Source organism: Scatophagus argus, chromosome 17, assembly GCF_020382885.2.
Source record: "Scatophagus argus isolate fScaArg1 chromosome 17, fScaArg1.pri, whole genome shotgun sequence".
Classification (NCBI taxonomy): domain Eukaryota; kingdom Metazoa; phylum Chordata; class Actinopteri; family Scatophagidae; genus Scatophagus; species Scatophagus argus.
In genome coordinates this window covers 8,140,958-8,159,193 of record NC_058509.1, presented here as the reverse complement: position 1 = coordinate 8,159,193, position 18,236 = coordinate 8,140,958, and the positions used below count along the sequence as shown (strand labels likewise).

The 18,236-nt window shown below is 38.7% G+C and overlaps 1 protein-coding gene across 1 annotated transcript; it reads right to left on the bottom strand.

Annotated features, from left to right (window-relative positions):
- Positions 1–10,047: 10,047 nt before the first annotated feature.
- LOC124075122 (CD59 glycoprotein-like) lies at positions 10,048–11,968 on the bottom strand. The gene is made up of 3 exons (XM_046418540.1): positions 11,813–11,968; positions 10,697–10,804; positions 10,048–10,283 (listed from the first exon to the last, which is right to left on the bottom strand). The coding sequence occupies exons 1-3, from the start codon at positions 11,865–11,867 to the stop codon at positions 10,117–10,119; spliced, it is 330 nt and encodes a 109-aa protein (XP_046274496.1). The 5' UTR covers positions 11,868–11,968; the 3' UTR covers positions 10,048–10,116.
- Between the last annotated feature and the right edge of the window lie 6,268 nt (positions 11,969–18,236).

Below are 18,236 nucleotides of genomic sequence, written 5' to 3'. Positions count from 1 at the left end.
AAATAAAGATTACATAAATGACTTATATATGTCTCATTTGTCACATAATGTTGTGCATGTACATTACTTAAGGTCATTTGAAAACAAGGAAACTACCACTTGGTTACACGCAGGACTCTGGTCTCCCACAAGTTCCTGTGTTTTACCCATCTGACCGCTGCAGTTACATTGATGGGGGACTTTTCTCACTCTTTGTACTCCTGTACTAGACAGACACCTCATGAAGCTGGAGGCTCAATTTCAGCCTCATACTTAAAAGCCAAGTGCCACTGACTTGGCTGACCAGGAGTGAGAATGAACGGTTATTGTTTAGTTATAGTCTGATATAGTTATAAATGTTTGCTGACCCTAAACACAAGCTAAGCCTGTGATTGTATCGCTACAACAACAACAACAGTGGAATGATTCATATTTAACACTTGACAACAGCGTCCATGATTTTGGATTTATCAGGTCATAGTGTTTATAAGGCACTGTTTTATAAAATAGGTGCGGACGTGTTTTCATGCTGCAAAAACAACCTCTGGTCAGTGCAGCTGTCACCAGTGTTTGTTCCACGCTGGCTCAGCCTGAGCTGTCACTATTTCTTCAGCTGTCTCACTTTCCTCTGGCCTTGCACATTTGTCTTATATTATTGACTGTTTTTATTTATGGCTCATGTGGCGTGTAATCATTTTTTGATTGTGACTGACAGCTTGTGTAGAGTAAGTCAATGGGCTGCTCTGCCACACAGGAAAATAAAGGTACTGACAAACTGAGGACATCCTGCAGAAGAACCATTTGTGTTTCACCCAAGAATGTTGCACAATAAGGTTCTTCAGGGAACAATTTCTGTAAATGGTCCTTTGCGATTGTAATCCTTCAGATTTCAGTTCTGCTTGATTTGGAAACACTTGTGGTTACTGGTGGTAACAGCCAGCTCTCCTCTAGCAGCAACTTTGTCAACAATACATCAAAATAATAACTGGTAAACCTGTTTGCAGTGCATTCAAATAAATGCATTTTTTCAATAAGGAAATAAGTCAATAATCAGTCGTTTTCCACAATGCCATGGGCAATGGAAATCTGATTTCATCCTGCCAACAGTAAGAGCAGCGAACTACACAGCAGCAGAACACAATGAAGTTGGTTACCTTGCAGATTTATTTACTTATTAGACATTTGCAAACAAATGAAATCTTGAGGTATGGCTAAAAACATGTTTTGTGATGTCATAGTGGACATGTTCCTGAGACATCACGTTCACAAGAATGGGACAGACAGACATACGGACGCACAGACGGGCGGGCAACCTAAAAACACGATGCCTCTGACAGCGACTGTTGTCTGCTCTGAGGCATAAAAACAGTAACGCCGCTGATCGTCATCCATCCCTAAAGAGGAAAACTACTATAATAAAAGATGATTACTGGGTGAAAATACATTTAACAATTAATGCTGAAAATTTAAACTTCTTTTAGGAAAGTTCTTTGTGGAGCCAACTGGTTCAGTAAAACAAGTATATTTTATCTCACATTTTTACCTTAAGCATATCTTAATTTTAAAATGGAAGCACTTAAATTAAAAACACAGCAAGAACAAATGTAAAAAAGATATAGAGATGATAGAAAACAACACTAAAAGCATTGCAAATGAACAAATGTTTGTGTTTTGGGGTTGTTTGTCTTGAGAAAACCCCACAGTGAGAAATGCAAAAGAAACTGGAGTTTTCTCAGGTAGGAACATTTTTTGCTTTAACCCATTTGTATCTATTTGTATGTATTTTTTAATTGTATTTGACAGACACAAACAGGGTCTACCATCTTCCTAATTAAATCTAATTGCCTCTTGAAGTGCACCTGCAAACCACGTTTTCTTTTATCTCTGAGGTTGTTGCAAGTTTCACAGAAAGAACTACGAGGCCTCACAGCTAACAACACCATGGCAAACAGAGAGGAAAAAAGAGTGAGAGTCCTGCATAATATCCCTTTGTCCTGCCCACACACACACACACACACATACACACACACACGCACGCATGAGATGGACACACAAAGTTTGGACAGCAACATGAACTAATGAGAGGTAAGAGTAATTTGTGTTACTGAGATATAGTAACAGCAAAGGACACAAAGTGAATTATATTATAACCCAAACAAAGGCCATACACACACACACACACACACACACACACACACTGAGCAGCAGCAGCACAGTCTTTGTCTTGTTTCCACCGTCTTAACTCTCACATGTAATTAGCCTCACTCTCTCTGTCCGTAGCAGATACCGATAGCACACAGGAGGGGGTCATTGTGTGTGTGCGTGTGTGTGTGTGTGTGCGTGTGGGTGGGTATGGGGACAAGGAGGGGGTCCGAGCATCTCAAGGGACAGGTTATGACAAATAAGATTAATGTGTCCCCTATTTCCAGACTGGTGCACTGGCCTCTCTTCTGCTCACACCCACACACACACACGTCATAAAAACACACATACACGCCTCCCTGATAGCTTTTTCTCTCAGGAGAGGGTCCATATGGGGACTAGAGCTGGGTGAGAGTGTGTGTGTGTGTGTGTGTGTGTGTGTGTGTGCCACTCTGGGACGTCAACCTCTCTTTTCCTTTGTTGTCACGCACCACTTACAAACAATCACATTTAAAGATGAAGTCCAGACTCTTTTACGTCTTTTGTGACTCACAGCTGATCCAATAAATAAATGCACATAAACAAGCCCAGTACAGAAAATGGTAAAAATAGATACATGACGTAACACATGATACTAAACCTGCTTCCTATTCGAATAACTAAATAAAAAAAAAAAGATAAATTGAGATCACCATGCAAACAGTGCTAAGTCCAACTTCAATTATTGTTTCCTTATAAGCAGAAATATTAAAATCATGTAGTGAAACTGATTTTTTTTCATTCAGTTGAGGAAAAATGTGAACTCAAATTACACTTTAGAGGTCAATCAGCTTTTCCTTTCATTTGATAAAAATAATGTGTGTGTGTGTGTGATTATGTCAGTTTCTTCTTGCACAAGGCATTTAATTAAAACACCTGCCTTTTGGGGTATTAATCATAGCTGTTACATTTCATTTGTAGTTTTCAGAGTCTCTTCAGAGTCTTAATTTGCAAATATTGAAAAGTTTGATCTAACGACAGTCAGTGCGATCGTGTGCTGGCAGCTTCTGACTGCAAATTAACCAAAGAAACACATCATGTTGTTTCACGGTTCAGTCGGTGCGACTCCTGCAACAATTCGACGTGAGAACTGATCTGAGTTCAGTGCTGATAACTTTGTCAGATATGCCGCTGATGTCCTCTGTGGATCTGAGCATCCAGCACTGCCCCCTTTTCACCCTTGACCTTGGATCTTTTGACCCTCCATGCATGAGTGGTCATTACATATAAGGAGGACAAAGACAGGAATCTGTCTGTGTGTGAGAGAGACAAAGAGAAGGAGAGCAGGAGAAATAATGTGAACTTAAATGTATGTTTGTGAAGCTGACATTTGCATGAGGTTGATCAACTAATATTTGACTTAAAAAAAATACAAGCATATATCTTCATCTCCATCCACATAATGCTCGCTATCTTGAAACTGGTAATGAGTTATTTAAACTGCCAGCAAACACCCACAATGAAGTCCTGCTGTTATTGAAAAGTAACACTCAGTGTGAGACTAATAGAGGAGGAATGTGAGCTTAGCTGCTAATTCATTCAAGTATTTTTCCTGCTGTAGTGTCATGATAAACTTTGCTCCGTGTCCCTCTTCACAGAAACATAGCTCCCCCCAAGATTTTTTTTTCCTATTTGCCACTGAAGCATGAGTGCACATACGTCTCAATCCTTTTACAAACACCGTGTGTTATACTTGCACAAAAATGTAGGGTCATGTAGGGGCCATTTTCTGTAAATATTGTGGCAGTTTGAAATGCTGAAGGGAATAAAATACTACAGTGCCCTTAAGAATTTTCATATACATGTTCTTCACCTGAGTATTTCTATTTCAAGCTACTTTTGAAGTATCTTACTTCTTCCACTGCATTTATCTGACAGTTTTACAGTTTTAATTTAGATTTTACTCGTTTCTGTTGTGAGCTTCTAAAACGATTCTTTTGGGTTGAACTCCCGAGGACTAATACTGTATATGATCAGCATGTCAATTATAATGAGCTCCATCTATTCAAACTACAACATTACCAGTATTGATATGCTACCATATCAGACTCTATATTATTTTAATATAGAGTCTGATATGGTAGCATTACAGTCAGTACTTAGCAATGAATATTTTTATAATGTAACATCCCCACTTTTCCTTAAGTAAAAGATCTAAATACTTTTTTCCACAGCTGCTCTACTCCTCCCTCATTAACAGCAGAAGTTGTTTTCAAGAGTTACCCCACTAAAACTAAAAATAATAAAAAAAATAATTCATACCATAACCCTGCTGACACGACTGCTGCATCAACCTTGAGTCAGTTTCACCTTAATGCAAATGAAAGTTTTATGTTACTTGGAGCGTGAGATACACAGAGTGTGAATTTTACCTCACTGTTCAAAGTTCAAGGTTTGTTGTGTTTGAGTGCGTTTGTCTGTGAATTCAGCTTGTGTGCATGTGTGTGTGTGTGTGTGTGTGGGTGTGTGTATGTGTATGTGTATGTGTCAGCCCCAAAGGTATAATCTCTTCCCTTTGTACCCCTGCTGTGCTTCTGTCTTTCCCCCAGATCTGAGCCTGTACCCCTGACTGGGACGATGAGTATGTGTGTGTGTGTGTGTGTGTGTGTGTGTGTGTGTGTGTGTGTGTATCTGTGTTTGTGTGTGTATGTTGTGTCCTCCCAGCATGTGCATGTCACAGATACCCAGGAGACACACACCCCATGGGATCTCTGACACACACATGCCTGAAGGACCCCAAGAGAGCGAGAAAGTGAGAGACAAAAGAGACAAATGAATGGATAGAAAGACTTTCAAAAATCTGTGCAGCTCGATCTGTTGGTGAGAGTGAAAACCACGCAGTTTAATTGCTGTTGACGTTTTTCTTTTTTTCTCAGTATTAACGATTCATTATTAGCAGTAGAAAAAGAAGCAGTATTAGTGAGCTTTTCTGGAGAAACCAAGAAAAGGACATGAGGAGAGAAGAGATGAAGCAAAAACAACAATTTCTTAGAACTAATTGGATTAATAGGAGGCAAAATTAATGTGGGATGATCTGGTGTACGTATGTGTGTGTCTATGTGCAGCTTGTGCTGCAGTTGTGCAAAAACAAGCTGTGGAAACAGATTTAGAGAGACACGAAGAGAGTGAGAGAGAGCGATTTGGAGAGATGAGCAAGAAAGACGAAAAGAAAATCATCAAGGGAAGAAGAAGGAGAGAGAGAGAGAGAGATTCCTCTGCTCTGTCCTGGTCGAAACTAATTGGTCCAGGATTAGAGGAGATTATATTTATAAAAAAAAATAAATGAAAATTAAACAAAGCCCTCCACAGCTCTGCTTTTCATGGCAATAGTCTGCTGTGCAACAGTGCAACAGCAACAGGGAGAGAAAATAAAACCAGTTGCTGCCTCGATCAGCAGAATGACACTCTTACAAACCAGTCGTGCACGTCTATAGAGACAAACTGTAAAGTTCATTAGAGATCTGTACAGGTAGTGAACCTGTAGCTTGGCTGCTAGTCTTTTATCACCACTAACAGTTTTACAGCCTGTTGATACCTGGCAGCCATACTGTGTAGTCAAATAAATAGCTGTAGTGGCAAATACAGCAAATGGGTGTGTATACAGCCTGCTTATCTGTTTGAATAAAGCAAAACTGTGTTTTTGAAGATTTGTGCTACAACAAAACAAGTATAAAAGCAGCATTAAAAGTCAGAATGAATTTGCTGGTGTTAATGATAATTAATGAAATGACATTTTGGGAAATAATTGAAAAGATTAATTCCACTTTTTCACGTCTGTGTGTGTACAGGGCTGGAGGCAGGAGGAGGTTAGCATAGCTTAGCTTAGCAGAGACACTGGCTGCTGCAGGAAACAGCTAGCATCTGTAAAGCTCACTACTGAACATGCTCTCAGTTCAATCATATATTTGTTTATACAAGGGTTGAACAAGAAGAGATTTAACATGCTGATTAGTGAGTGTCACAGGTCAACTTTTCAATCTTCTCATTGGTTGAAGGGCCGTTAATGCAGAAGTTTCCAGGTTTCCAGCTAATAAAAAAAAAGACATGCAAGCATACACTCCTGGGTGAAAACTCTTGTAAAAGTTTTGTAATATCTCTTTTATTTTAAGGTAGGACTGTTATCAGTCTGAACACCAGTTTACACGGCAATATCTTTGCAGGTTGTTTTCCCTTGCTTCCAGCCTTTTAGTGAAGCTAAGCTAATCAACTCTTGGGTTCGGGTTCACATATTTACCATACAATCCTGAGAGTGCTGAGCTCATGTGACCCCCTGTAAAAAGCAACTAAACCCTGTAAACCTGCTAACAATAAACTTTGCTACATGTGACAATACTGATTTAAACATGCAACATGACTCATTAGGAAACATAAAGCATTTATTCCTTTTAAATCTGGAACTGTTTTTTTGAATGTTCCCTCTAAATGATATTCAAATAATGAATTTGCTGAATGATGATATACCAGGAGGGAAAAGGATACACAATAATGGATAAACCCATTATGACATACAGAACAAGAATGCAAACACAAAAACATTTCCAACTGTATATTCAATAAATAAGCACACAGACACACACACAAATGCCTTGAAGTTTTTTTAGACGAAGTGCTGCCATAAAATCGAGTCTAATTGGCTGCATTAATCACAAAAACAGTCAGCAGTGGGAGGACTGTCATTTCTTTTTCTCACGCCAGTGCACATGGAAACAGACAGAACACTAACAATCTCATGATACTGAAAAGTAGCAGCGTCTGATATTTTTAGAAAACAGTCTTATGTCTAACTATGTCCGAATTCAAAAAAAAAAAACAAAAAGAAAACACAGTGAGACAATAAGCGGAGGGTAGAGGTGTTGGGAAAAACAGAAATCTCCTGAGTCGTCACACAGTCTGAACAAGAACACTTCTCAAAAACATTAAACTTCAGTTATTCTCTGAGGCATCTTCTTGTTTGAACATCCAGAAAGCATCTGTCGTTAATTAAAAACAGGCATTTTATCTTTCAAAAAGCAGCTGATAGTGTGATTACGGTTTCTGTTTACGGATCTCAGCTGGAAGACTCACACCTTCTGCTTTAGGCTTCAAATCCAGCTATGATTTTTTTTTTTTTTTCCAGCACTCGAACAAAGGCTTTACAACATGTCAGCTGTTGTTTTTTTTCCTTTCGGTGTCAGCCCGCTGGTTCGTCTGTGAAATGCACTCCCCTCTGAAGCGGGAAGCTTTCCTCCCTGTCAGTCTTACAGGCTGATCAGACAAGCTGAGACATCAGTTTCCTCCTGATTTTTCCTTCTTTGCTTCTGAAATATATTCTTCAATCTTCAGAGGAATTTAAATACAGACAGCTGTGACAAGCATATAAACCCCAAACTGACAACTTACCAATAATTAGAAACTGTTTTCTTATGTTTTTTCTTATTCTACTCTATTCTATTCCCTCCAGTGTCAGGATTGTGGTTTTTGCTTCATGGTGTAGTGGCTGCGAGAGCTCAGCGGACAACAATTTAAAGGCTTCACTTGGAGTTTTTGACCATTATATGCATTGTGTTATGTCTGTATTGTAAACGTGCAAGAGGATACCCACGCATGCACGCACATGGGCAACACAGTACACGACTCATCCACAGTTTGTGGCGATAGCGTGCAAAGAAGAGATGGATAAGACAAGGATAAGGCATCCGTGTAATGCATTTGACACATTGGCCAGAGCTAAATGCACTGCATTTAGAAGCTAAAACATGAGCAACTTGAGAAATTCACTCATTAGTTCTCCAGTTTGGCAACAGGTGCAGCATAGGAAAACATGCTCCATCTCATGTGAAACTGTAACTGCAGGGAGATCTGGGAAGAGAACTGGAGCACCAGAAATGGTTGATGAATCTTCACAGAATCTGGTCATTATGTAAAGGAACAAAAAGAGGAAGTTTACTTGTGTTGGTAATGCAGAATGGAAGTATAGGATGGGTATAGTTATGGGTGTTCTGTGTTTCAGAATTAACTTTGACTCTTATTTCATGTTTGTTAGATCTCAAATAACAAATAAGTTTAAATGTTCAGGGTGTGTTATTATGCTGGGTGTGTTTACAGTCTCCAGATTGATTCTGTGTCACTGGATAATAGCTAAAGCTCCAGGTTGCCTCATATTTTGTAGCGTCTACCTCTGTAACCCTGAAACGATATGACAGCTTTCCTGCTGCTGTAGACCAGTCTTTTCTTAAAAGATTAATACTTGTTTGTTGTAAAAAGCAACAAAACAAAAAAACAACTACACTGCAAATCCAAAAACACAATAGAGTTGATCCATCAATGGTGTTGGAAAATTTAAGTAAGTTTCAGTGTGTGTTTGTATTTTTACAGATAATACAGTGTATAGTTAGCTTTTCTGTATTTAAACTGGCCACTTCTGTGGTTACAATGTGTTTTTGGCACTGTACTTTTTTCTTAGAAATCTTATTTATTATTAATCTTTGTTCTATTCTAATTATGTAACCAAAAAATCCCACCCAACACAGCCCATTTTTTTCTCAGTCTCACACACACAAACACACACACACACACCTGGTCTTTTCCTTCCTTGCTAAGCCAGATGTTTGTGTTGAGATTTCGATGTAAAATCAAGTGTGAGAAATGTTTTTAATTATCTGGCCACCTGGACAGGGTTGTAACATGCAGTGCATACACACACACACACACACACACACACAATAGTATTGTTTGCATTGACGCACATTGATGTGTGATGATTCCCAATAAATCTTGACTCTCTAACTTCAAAAATGTGCTCCCCCCCTCCCACAATAAATGTTCTCACTTGGGGACATTATGAGTATACACACACACCCGCACACACCCTCACATATTGTTTCAGGTAACAGATGTTGTCCTCCTTTAATTAAGTCAACAAATTAAGACATTATACTTACTGCTGCAGAAACAGGCCTAACAACACACACAAACGCACATACACACACACACACACACACACACATTCCATAATGGACTGTAGGGGAATACTGCAGCTTGTTAAGAAACTCAGCACCATCTTGATTATCCTTCAAGGACCTTGATGCTCTTCTTCTTCAGACTGTTTTCAGTTGTTGTTGTTGTTGTTGTTGTTGTGCTTCAGCAGGTTTTAGGCTCTGACTGAGTTATGTCTGAAATCACCAGTTTGAATCCAGCTATCCAGAAAATCCAAATGTCCAGAGTAGACATTTGTGTCAGCCAGCTAAGCCACAAGCAGCATTGCGGTGCTGACAGGATATGTTCCCCTTTGCCTCTCCATCTTCTCTCAGTCTATTAAATCAGTCGTTATTGATACAGATGCATCAGAGTGAATGTGAGCTGGCCACACTGTACAAATAAATTTCCTTTCTGTTGCTCCTCGGGGTTTAAAAAAGTCTGTGTTGTACTTCTACTTCTGCTGTCATTGTAATGTGTATGTAACTTAACTATACTTTACTATACCATCGCTTCAACCTCTTCAAAGTACAAATCAGCTTGTTTGAGAAACTTTGTAAAAATGAGTGTCAGTGTCGTCAAAAGATTGAATAACACTAACTGCAGCACTAGAATGATGATAAATGACACTTTTTGTAAAATCTTGAAGCTTGACTCATTGCAATTTGTGCAGTATAGACCAAATGATAGGCTATGTTGGATGAGGTTAATGGTCATATATTTAATATTAATGTTTGTGGATAATAGTAGGAAAGCATAGGGTCTCTGGCAAACTCCACCAGCATGACTGAACCATTAAAGTCTTCTGTTCCCCTTTGTGTCCCTGTCATCAGGTCATTCACTTTGTCAGCCTTAGAATTTAAAATTAGACTTCCTTTAGCAAGACAGTTCTCTCTGTTAACAATAAGTGACATGTTTCATGGACACAGCAGGGTGAGTACACATATTTTTATTAAGAATTTCTTGTTCAACACTGTTCAGCAGTTGTTCAACAATTTGGCATTACAAGGATCCAAGAAAATCCTTGAACCTCTGAAACAGACTTTTCTTTTTTTTATTGCAGAGTTCTGACTGACAGCAGGAGAAGGTGAAGTCAGGAAGGGCGAATCGGACGGCGAGAGTCATAAAGTCGCAGTCTGTATGCCTGATGCACCCGGTGTAGGTCGTATCTGAGAGGAGACAGTGTGAGGGACGCAGCATCAGTCCAGTGAGCACTGCTTTTATATTTAACTCACTGTATACCTGTATCTGTACAGTGAGAGTAATTACACAAACACTGTCGACATGCCAAGCTCATATCCACTGTAGCCTACTCTGTCACTCCAGCCATCAGATCTGGCAACCCAGTCTCTGCTGCTTGACATAAAATGCGTCGCTACCTGTGTGTTAACATGGGAAAGTGGCCACAGACTCAAGATGTAAAAGCTCTGGTCTACTGCGAAATACAAAGACATTTACCTTGAAGAGACGGGTTTTGTGTGAATCTGGCCAGAGCTTCATTGTAACAGCTGTTCATTTATATTTAAAGGTCCCGCACTGCAGATTTAAACACTGTTGGATTTTGGTCCAAAATAATGCTTACCACCATTGATGAGTTTGAGGCAGCTGTCTTCACCTTGGTTACACTCTTGTTGGACTTGACAGCTGCTGGAGGAGCCATCAGGGCAGGAGTAACACTGCAGAGAGAGGCCTGAAGACACAAGGCAGAGTTCACTTCATTCAGGCTAGGACTTATGTCTGAAGGATTACAGTCAGTGTTTGTGAACTAACCATGGGTTTCTCAGAGATGTCTGAGATCAAGCGTTAATTACTTTCATACCATAGCATTAGATCTACTGTGATGTCTGTGCGGTAAATATGAAGTTATAGCCAGCAGCAGATTAACTTAGCTTAGCATTTAGAGTAGAAGCAGGCGTGGCTTTTTTACCAGCACCTCTAAAGTCTTTTTGTTTAATCCATACAAAAACCAAGTCCAAAAAAAAAATGTAGGCTATGTGGTTTTTGCTTGTCAGTCTTTTGACTGAAGTTTTTGTGTTGGTTAATTGATGTGTTAATTAGTGAGTTTTAGAATTGTTGTAACATCTGGACTGAGCCAGGCTAATTGTTTCCCCCTGTTTCCAATCTTAATGCTAAGCTAAGCTAACTTCTAACTACCTTCTTAACTGACTCTCATATTCTCTCTACACACAACTTGTATGTTCTTATGATTTAATGTTCTATGAAAAATCTTTTTTTTTGCTTTTTGGTTAATGTCAGTGTGTCTCCACCTTGATAAATGTGAAAACCTCTGCAATAATGAAAATAAGTCCAGCACTTTATTATTATATTTTTGACCCCCAAAAAAAATCAGTTCTGTTCATAAATATATTGTAATCTTGTCAATAGAACAAACTAAAATGATATGACATGACTGCGCATCGTGCAAACATGTTCTGAAACATGACAGAAAATGTGATGAATGAATATTTATCACTGACTCTGCATAATGTGAACTGGAAACATGCGACATAACAGGAGAACATGGAAACTGAACACACTGATCTCCCAAAACAGTCCCTCAGGCTGAGGTGTTTTCTTTTTATGAAACATATAATCTCTCTGACTTAGCCCCACTTGGCTGTGCTTTTCAGGAGCAAAAGGGAGTCAGTATTAATGAAAGCAGTACTGATTCTTTATTCAGCCTGCTTTTTTTTCTTACCAAATCCAAACATGGCAAAGCTGACAGCCAGGCAAAACACCACCGAGTTCCTCATCGTGACTGGATGCACTGTCCCGTCTGAAAATCAAAACAAAAAAAAAAAAGAAGAAATAAAATTTGCTATACCGTCACAGCTGGATAAAAGGCAGGAAATTAACTTTGTGCAAGTAAAAACAAAACAAACAAAACAAAAACTAACTGAGATGCAACATTTGTAGGAATTTCCTTCCAATAAGACACAAAATATTAATTTAAAATTAGAGAAAACGATGGTTACAAGTGATCACATTAATGATATAAAACATGAATGAAATGAACATTTTCAGTACAGATTGCTCAGTCATCTAACACTCACCTGTCAAAGCAAAGAAAATGACTTTCATCTCATGAAAAGGGGACTTTTTGTAACAGCAAAATCAACAAAACCACCAAAAAGTCAACAACCCATTTGTTTGGGTTCAGAGTCCATGTTTGGATTTTATTCAGATGCCTAAAATATTAGCCAATAAAGGGCACTGTTTGCAGAACACAAGAAAGAACTGGTAGATTTATCTGATCATTTTCATTTTCTTTTTCCTTATGATAAATGCACGTTAAGTGCATTCAACAGTGTGTAATTTGATTTTGAGTTGTCATTTATACATGAACAAATGACTCAACATTCATCAGAGGGTAAGTGAGGGCAGGCAGGGGAGTTACTAATTGTATATCACACAATAATGGCATTTTTGCTTATGGGTAAACACAGTAATCTGGTTACAGCTGTTTAACCCGAGATGTGGCAATGACGGGGTGAGACGAGGAGGAGCAGAGAGACAGATGAATATCACAGAATCAAGACAAATAGACACAGAAGATAATTAAGTTAAATACTGTGGGGCGACTGTTTACAAGGTGCAGCATAAAGTAACTACCAGTGTGGTTCTTATCAGTTGTGAATATGTTTCACGTTTCTGAGCTTGGAGACATGTTGATGCAGATGTTTCAGTGCTCATAACACACTCACTCTGCCTGAGCCGTGCAGTCATATGCTGTGAGCTGGTAAACTGTTATTGCTGCAGGATTTACTCTATAAGAGTCAGATGTGTGTGTTAGATGTATCCATCAAAGAAGAGGGGAGTCAGCGCATTTCTGCTGAGAATGGTATACTTTACTGAATTTATAGACATAGATACCATCAGTGGAAGAAGAACAAACAGAACATTGACAGTAAATTGAAGTACTGAAGAGTCAGTGAGTTTTTGTTTCTGTGGGGTTTTTTTATAAAAAAAAAAACATATGTACACTGCGATGTCACAAACTGTTTAAGTGCAACATGTTACAAGATGGATAACTTTTCTTTAATAAAAATAATTCCCACAAACAGTATCCTGCTTCCGTAAATACTTTTTAATCCACCGCTGCAAATAGTCCCCAATAAAAGCACCATTCACTTCTATTTGAGTCGTGTTTGCTAAGCATAAGATTTATGTCTTCAGTACAAACAAACAAATTTGGCTGCATCACAGCCAGGACAGTAGGAGGAATCAGACAGACGTACCCATCATTGTTCTGTTTGTGGGTTTTCTTGAGAACATGAAAAATACAAAATAATGCCAACCTTATCATTTCAAAACCTTGTGAAACTTTAAGCCCATACCTGATTTTAGTATTACTGCATTAATTAGGAGCAAATTTATTTGGGTCTAGTGGTTTCAGTGGTGTTGATAGATGCCCATGTCACTGAAATCACTTAGCGGACTATGGTGAACTGAAGATCTCTTTTAGGACAGGTCAGGTCTTCAAATTCACAGATCTTTTAGACCTCAAAGTTTAAATCCATTTAAAAGAAATATTCTGTTGCTATGTCTTTCTGTCAACAATGAAAACCACCAACAGAGCAGTTTTTATTACAAAATTTTCTCTGTGTAAAATGTCTCAACCTCCCACCGTTGTCAGCAGTGACACAGGTTTTATGTCAATAAACATTCAATCAGGACTGAAACTCTCCTCCGGGTTTTATGAGTTTCATAATCCTGAATTTATATTAAGTCTTCTTTCTTCTCGCTCTCTCTGCAGATCACTGTAAGCTTCAGAGCCTGCTGGAGGCGTGAAATCATAGTTCAGAGACACACATACGCATATACATGCGCCAAAAGCATGAAATCAAAGGTCATGTTGTGGTTTTTCCACTGTTAGGTATTTTCTTCAGCTTTTTTTGAGTAGGTTTAAGCCTCATTGCTTAGGAGAAGACAGAACATTTCAATGTGAATAGAACATAAGATCATATTATAACCTGCAAAAAAATAAGTTTAGAGCGATAAAACCTTAAAACATATGTCTTCCCCGACCAATGGAGTAAAAATCAGTTGATCAGTTGAAGAGAATAAATTTATTTGGGGATGCCAGTGTCATATTTAATTCTGAGGAGTCTGAAGTATAATTGCGAGTCATTTTTTCCCAGGGGGAAGCTCAACATTTTCTTGCAAAGGTTTAAACGTCGCCCTCTGAAAGCAACATGACTTTCCTTTGCCATTGCAGCCATTTAGGCTAATGACTGGCTGTCCTGCTGCTCATTACTTCTTGTCCGGGCTAAAGGCTGGTGTAATGAGGCAAACTAGAGCTTTCATTTCTTTCTGGTGCCAGTTTGGCTGTTAATGTTTTTTTTAGCCTCTGCACTCCTCGCACCTCAATACGCATGTTTACAACAAACTAGAAAAGATTTTCTACTTATTTAGCTGCATGTTAGGAAAACTGTTTGGAACCTTTCATCAGTGCTGGCAGATTGGAATGGCCATAGAAAAACACCTAGAACTCACTGCAAAACCATTGTTGGTTTGTTTGCAGACGATTGGTGGTTTTATTCATGTTTTATCCAGCTTCCCAGACTTTTTGGAATCAGCTTTGTACATCAGAGTTTTTTGCTTTTTCTTTTACAATTACTGGGGAGTAGTACAATATATAAGAAAAAAGAATGTATAAAGCCTTCTGTGGCAGGGAGCTGCTTGAAATCTGATAAACTACCTCAAATGACGTCACTTAAGTCAGTGTCACTTGGAGCTGAAGACTATAAACTTGAAAATTAAAAGACATCTGGGGTTATGGAAATAGAGAGATGTAGCCAACTCTTCATCTCTGCTTCAAACTAGAAGCTCTACCTAAGTTTCTGTTAGCACAACACACCTGAATCTCAAACTGAACTGCCAACGCTCAAGTTGCATACTGGGTAATGTAGGGTTTCAACAAGGAAAGGGGGTTCCTGGAATAACAAAGACAACATCTATAGTTCTGGTGCTTTAACATCCGTTGTTAGTTTGCTGTTAAAGCAAACAAATTCATCTTGATGTGATAAATCCAAAGTTTGTCATGTTAATGTGTAAGTCAGTCTACTTTATACGATGTACTATAGTGATATTATTATTAATCCATGAACAGGAGTGTAAAAATAACAGTTTGTGATGTAATGTAGAACTATTTACATTCCCTCTTTCTTCCTTTTCTTATGTTTTTCTTTTTCTTTCTGTTGCCCATCTCCCCTTTGTCTCGTTTTTTCATTTCTCCCTTTATTCTGTTCTCTCTCTGTCTTTTGTTTCCTCTCCCCTTTCAACCTGCCACCATTCCTCTCTGTCTGTCTCTCATTTCCCAGTCCACTGAGTTAAATATGGGAAAACCAAACCAATCAGGCCTTGACATGGTTATTATTTTTAAGTACTGTTTTTTTTATGCCCTCACTCTCTCTCTCTCTCTCTCTCTCTCTCTCTCTCTCTCTCTCGATCATTACCATTTTGTCCTTTTCTTCCCTTCCTCCACCTCTCTCTGTCTCTTTCCCTCTCTCTCTTTCTCAATCAGTATTCTGTCCATCATCAACGCGGAAACATTTCAACGCTGTGAGATTTAAACCCATGAATTAATAAATCATTAACTTTTGACCAACATGTGTGTGTGTGTGTGTGTGTTTTGGAAGTTTCTCAGGAAAAAACACTCACTCGCACACATGTATGCACTGAAATATTTGCCCAGATTGCCCACAAGAACCCCCCAGTGAAAAAAGCTTCCATAAAAAAAATTGTAAATATATGTAGATTTGTACAAACTACATGTATTATGCTAATTATGTACCAACTGTGCAGTGTTACTAACCTCATCCAGGGATTGAAACACACGTGATGGAGCTCATTTAAAGTGAGCAGTGAGCATGTAGAATTTGTAATACCTTCAGCAGAAATGGGGGACAGCACGTTTTGGACAAATGATGCAGCAGCACAAACAGGACGAAGGTAGAATGAAAAAGTACAGGCTAGTAGCAACTGAACTTTCTTTCTATTTCTTTCTATACACCAGAATATTTTGTCAGTCTAAGTTTAGATACATTTTCACTGAAACTCATCCACTGAAACAGTTAAAAGCTTATACAGCATGTCATCAAACATTTGCTTCAACATTTCCAGAGGTTACAGTTTGGATTCACCTGTCTGTTTTCCAGGTGAAAGTAAGTCCAATATTCTTTCCCTATTAGCTCAGTTTTCGGTCTCCACCAACCTCTAGCTGTTGTCTGCTGTTTGGTGATGAACAGCATTTTGCTGATAATGAGTTTCAGGTGATTGTTGTTGCACCATGTGACAGGGCTCTCTATCTGTCCTCTGTACTCAACAGCATGTTTCTCCACTGGCTGCAAGGAATCAGAGTTCATTGTTTGATCATTCAAAATAATGATAAAAATAATTTATTTAAGGATTCTTTTTTTTTAAGGAATTAACTTACAGCCTGTCTTAGAAGTTATCGGTATTAGTTCTTTCTGCAGTCAAATGCCATTCAACTTTTCCTTCTCTATAGTGCCAAGGTTACCTCCTCCTTCAGCCTGGATGTGCACATGTACCAGCTGTGACACTGAGTGAGTATAAGGACACACAGTCAAACATTAAGATCCCACTGGACAGCAGGTTCCAACTTGCCCGGTCATTTTCAGGACACTGACAATTAAGTGGTGTAACTACCCTTTAATTAGATACAGGAAGAAATAGTTTCCCCATTAAGGACATGATTAACTCAGTAAATGAACGCTAAAGAGTACAGAAATGCCAGTTAAGCTTCACATATATGTACAGTGTGTGTGTGTGTGTGTGTGTGTGTGTGTGTGTGTGACAGAGAGAGACAGAGAGAGACCTAATGTTTTTATTATCTTGTAGTTGGGCATGAGAGGGTTAATACAGTAAATGAATAAATGTATGGAGGAGAGAGTGAAAGAGAGAGGGAAAACGCCATAGGTAGTGTAATTATCTGGAGTGACCTGAGTGTCCATGCATGTAGGACACTCCTGCTCTCCAACTCTCTTTCCCTTTCTCTCTTAATCTCACCGTCCTTACTCTCAGCCTCTCGTCCTCTCCTCCCTTTGTTGTTCTTCCGGACAGAAACGCCTCCTCAGTAACTCTCTCATTCTGTCACTGTCCCACTTCACCTCCTCTCTGATTCTTCTTTTGCTGTTTGATGCAAATTTGACCTCCACACACAGCCCTGATCAGACCTCCATCTATGGAAAATCAAAATCTAAAATATGACACAATATTCCGCAGTGTTGCATTTCCAAAGACAAATTTACTGAAGTGATAGTACGCAGTATTAATGTACTTAATGTATGAAAAATGAAAATACTCATTGAGTGGTGAAATGTTCTCTCTCAATGTTTTACTATTATACCTCACACTTTTGCTGCAGCAGTCATCTGAGGTACATTATATACTGTTGGCTAGTTTATGCTACAGCAATGCATCATATTCTTACACATTCACATAATTCTATAATATGACCATATGTTTGCAGCATTGCGTGTGTCTCCAAAAAGTCAAGAACAGCCCTGTTTTTCAGCCTTCAGCAATGCATGTTTCAGCAAAGTCAAAAGGGTTTTAAGTTTGTTTATCTTCAGAAGAAGAAAAATCTTTTCAACTCACAGGAACACTTAGACCTTCTGATGATCACAAACATTCAGTACTGTATGAGGATACACTGGATAGGCAGGTTATAAAGAAAATCGTTACTGGGAAAAGTAGAGTAAAGTACAAGGTTGGCATCTGAAATGTAGTGGAGTAGGAGTAAGTTGCATAAAATGTCATTTTAAGTACAAGTAGTTCCAATCGATACTTGAGCACAGCACTTAGTTACATTCCACCTCTGCTTTCAATCACAGTCTTCATCAGCAGGCGTAGCTGCAGTTATCATGCTTACATTTTCCCTTTTCCCTCCTTTCACTTTCATGCCAGCATGTCCTTTTGTCCATGCTGGCATGAAAGTGAAGGCTAAAAGTTCAGTATTGATCTTGGAAACAGTCACTGACAAAAACAGTTTCACCAGAAGGTTGATAAAAATGTACAAACAGCATATTAAGTATATGTAAGTTGAGTAACTTATTAATTGAAGAAAACTTTCCCTGTTTAAAGAAGCTGTTTTGCTA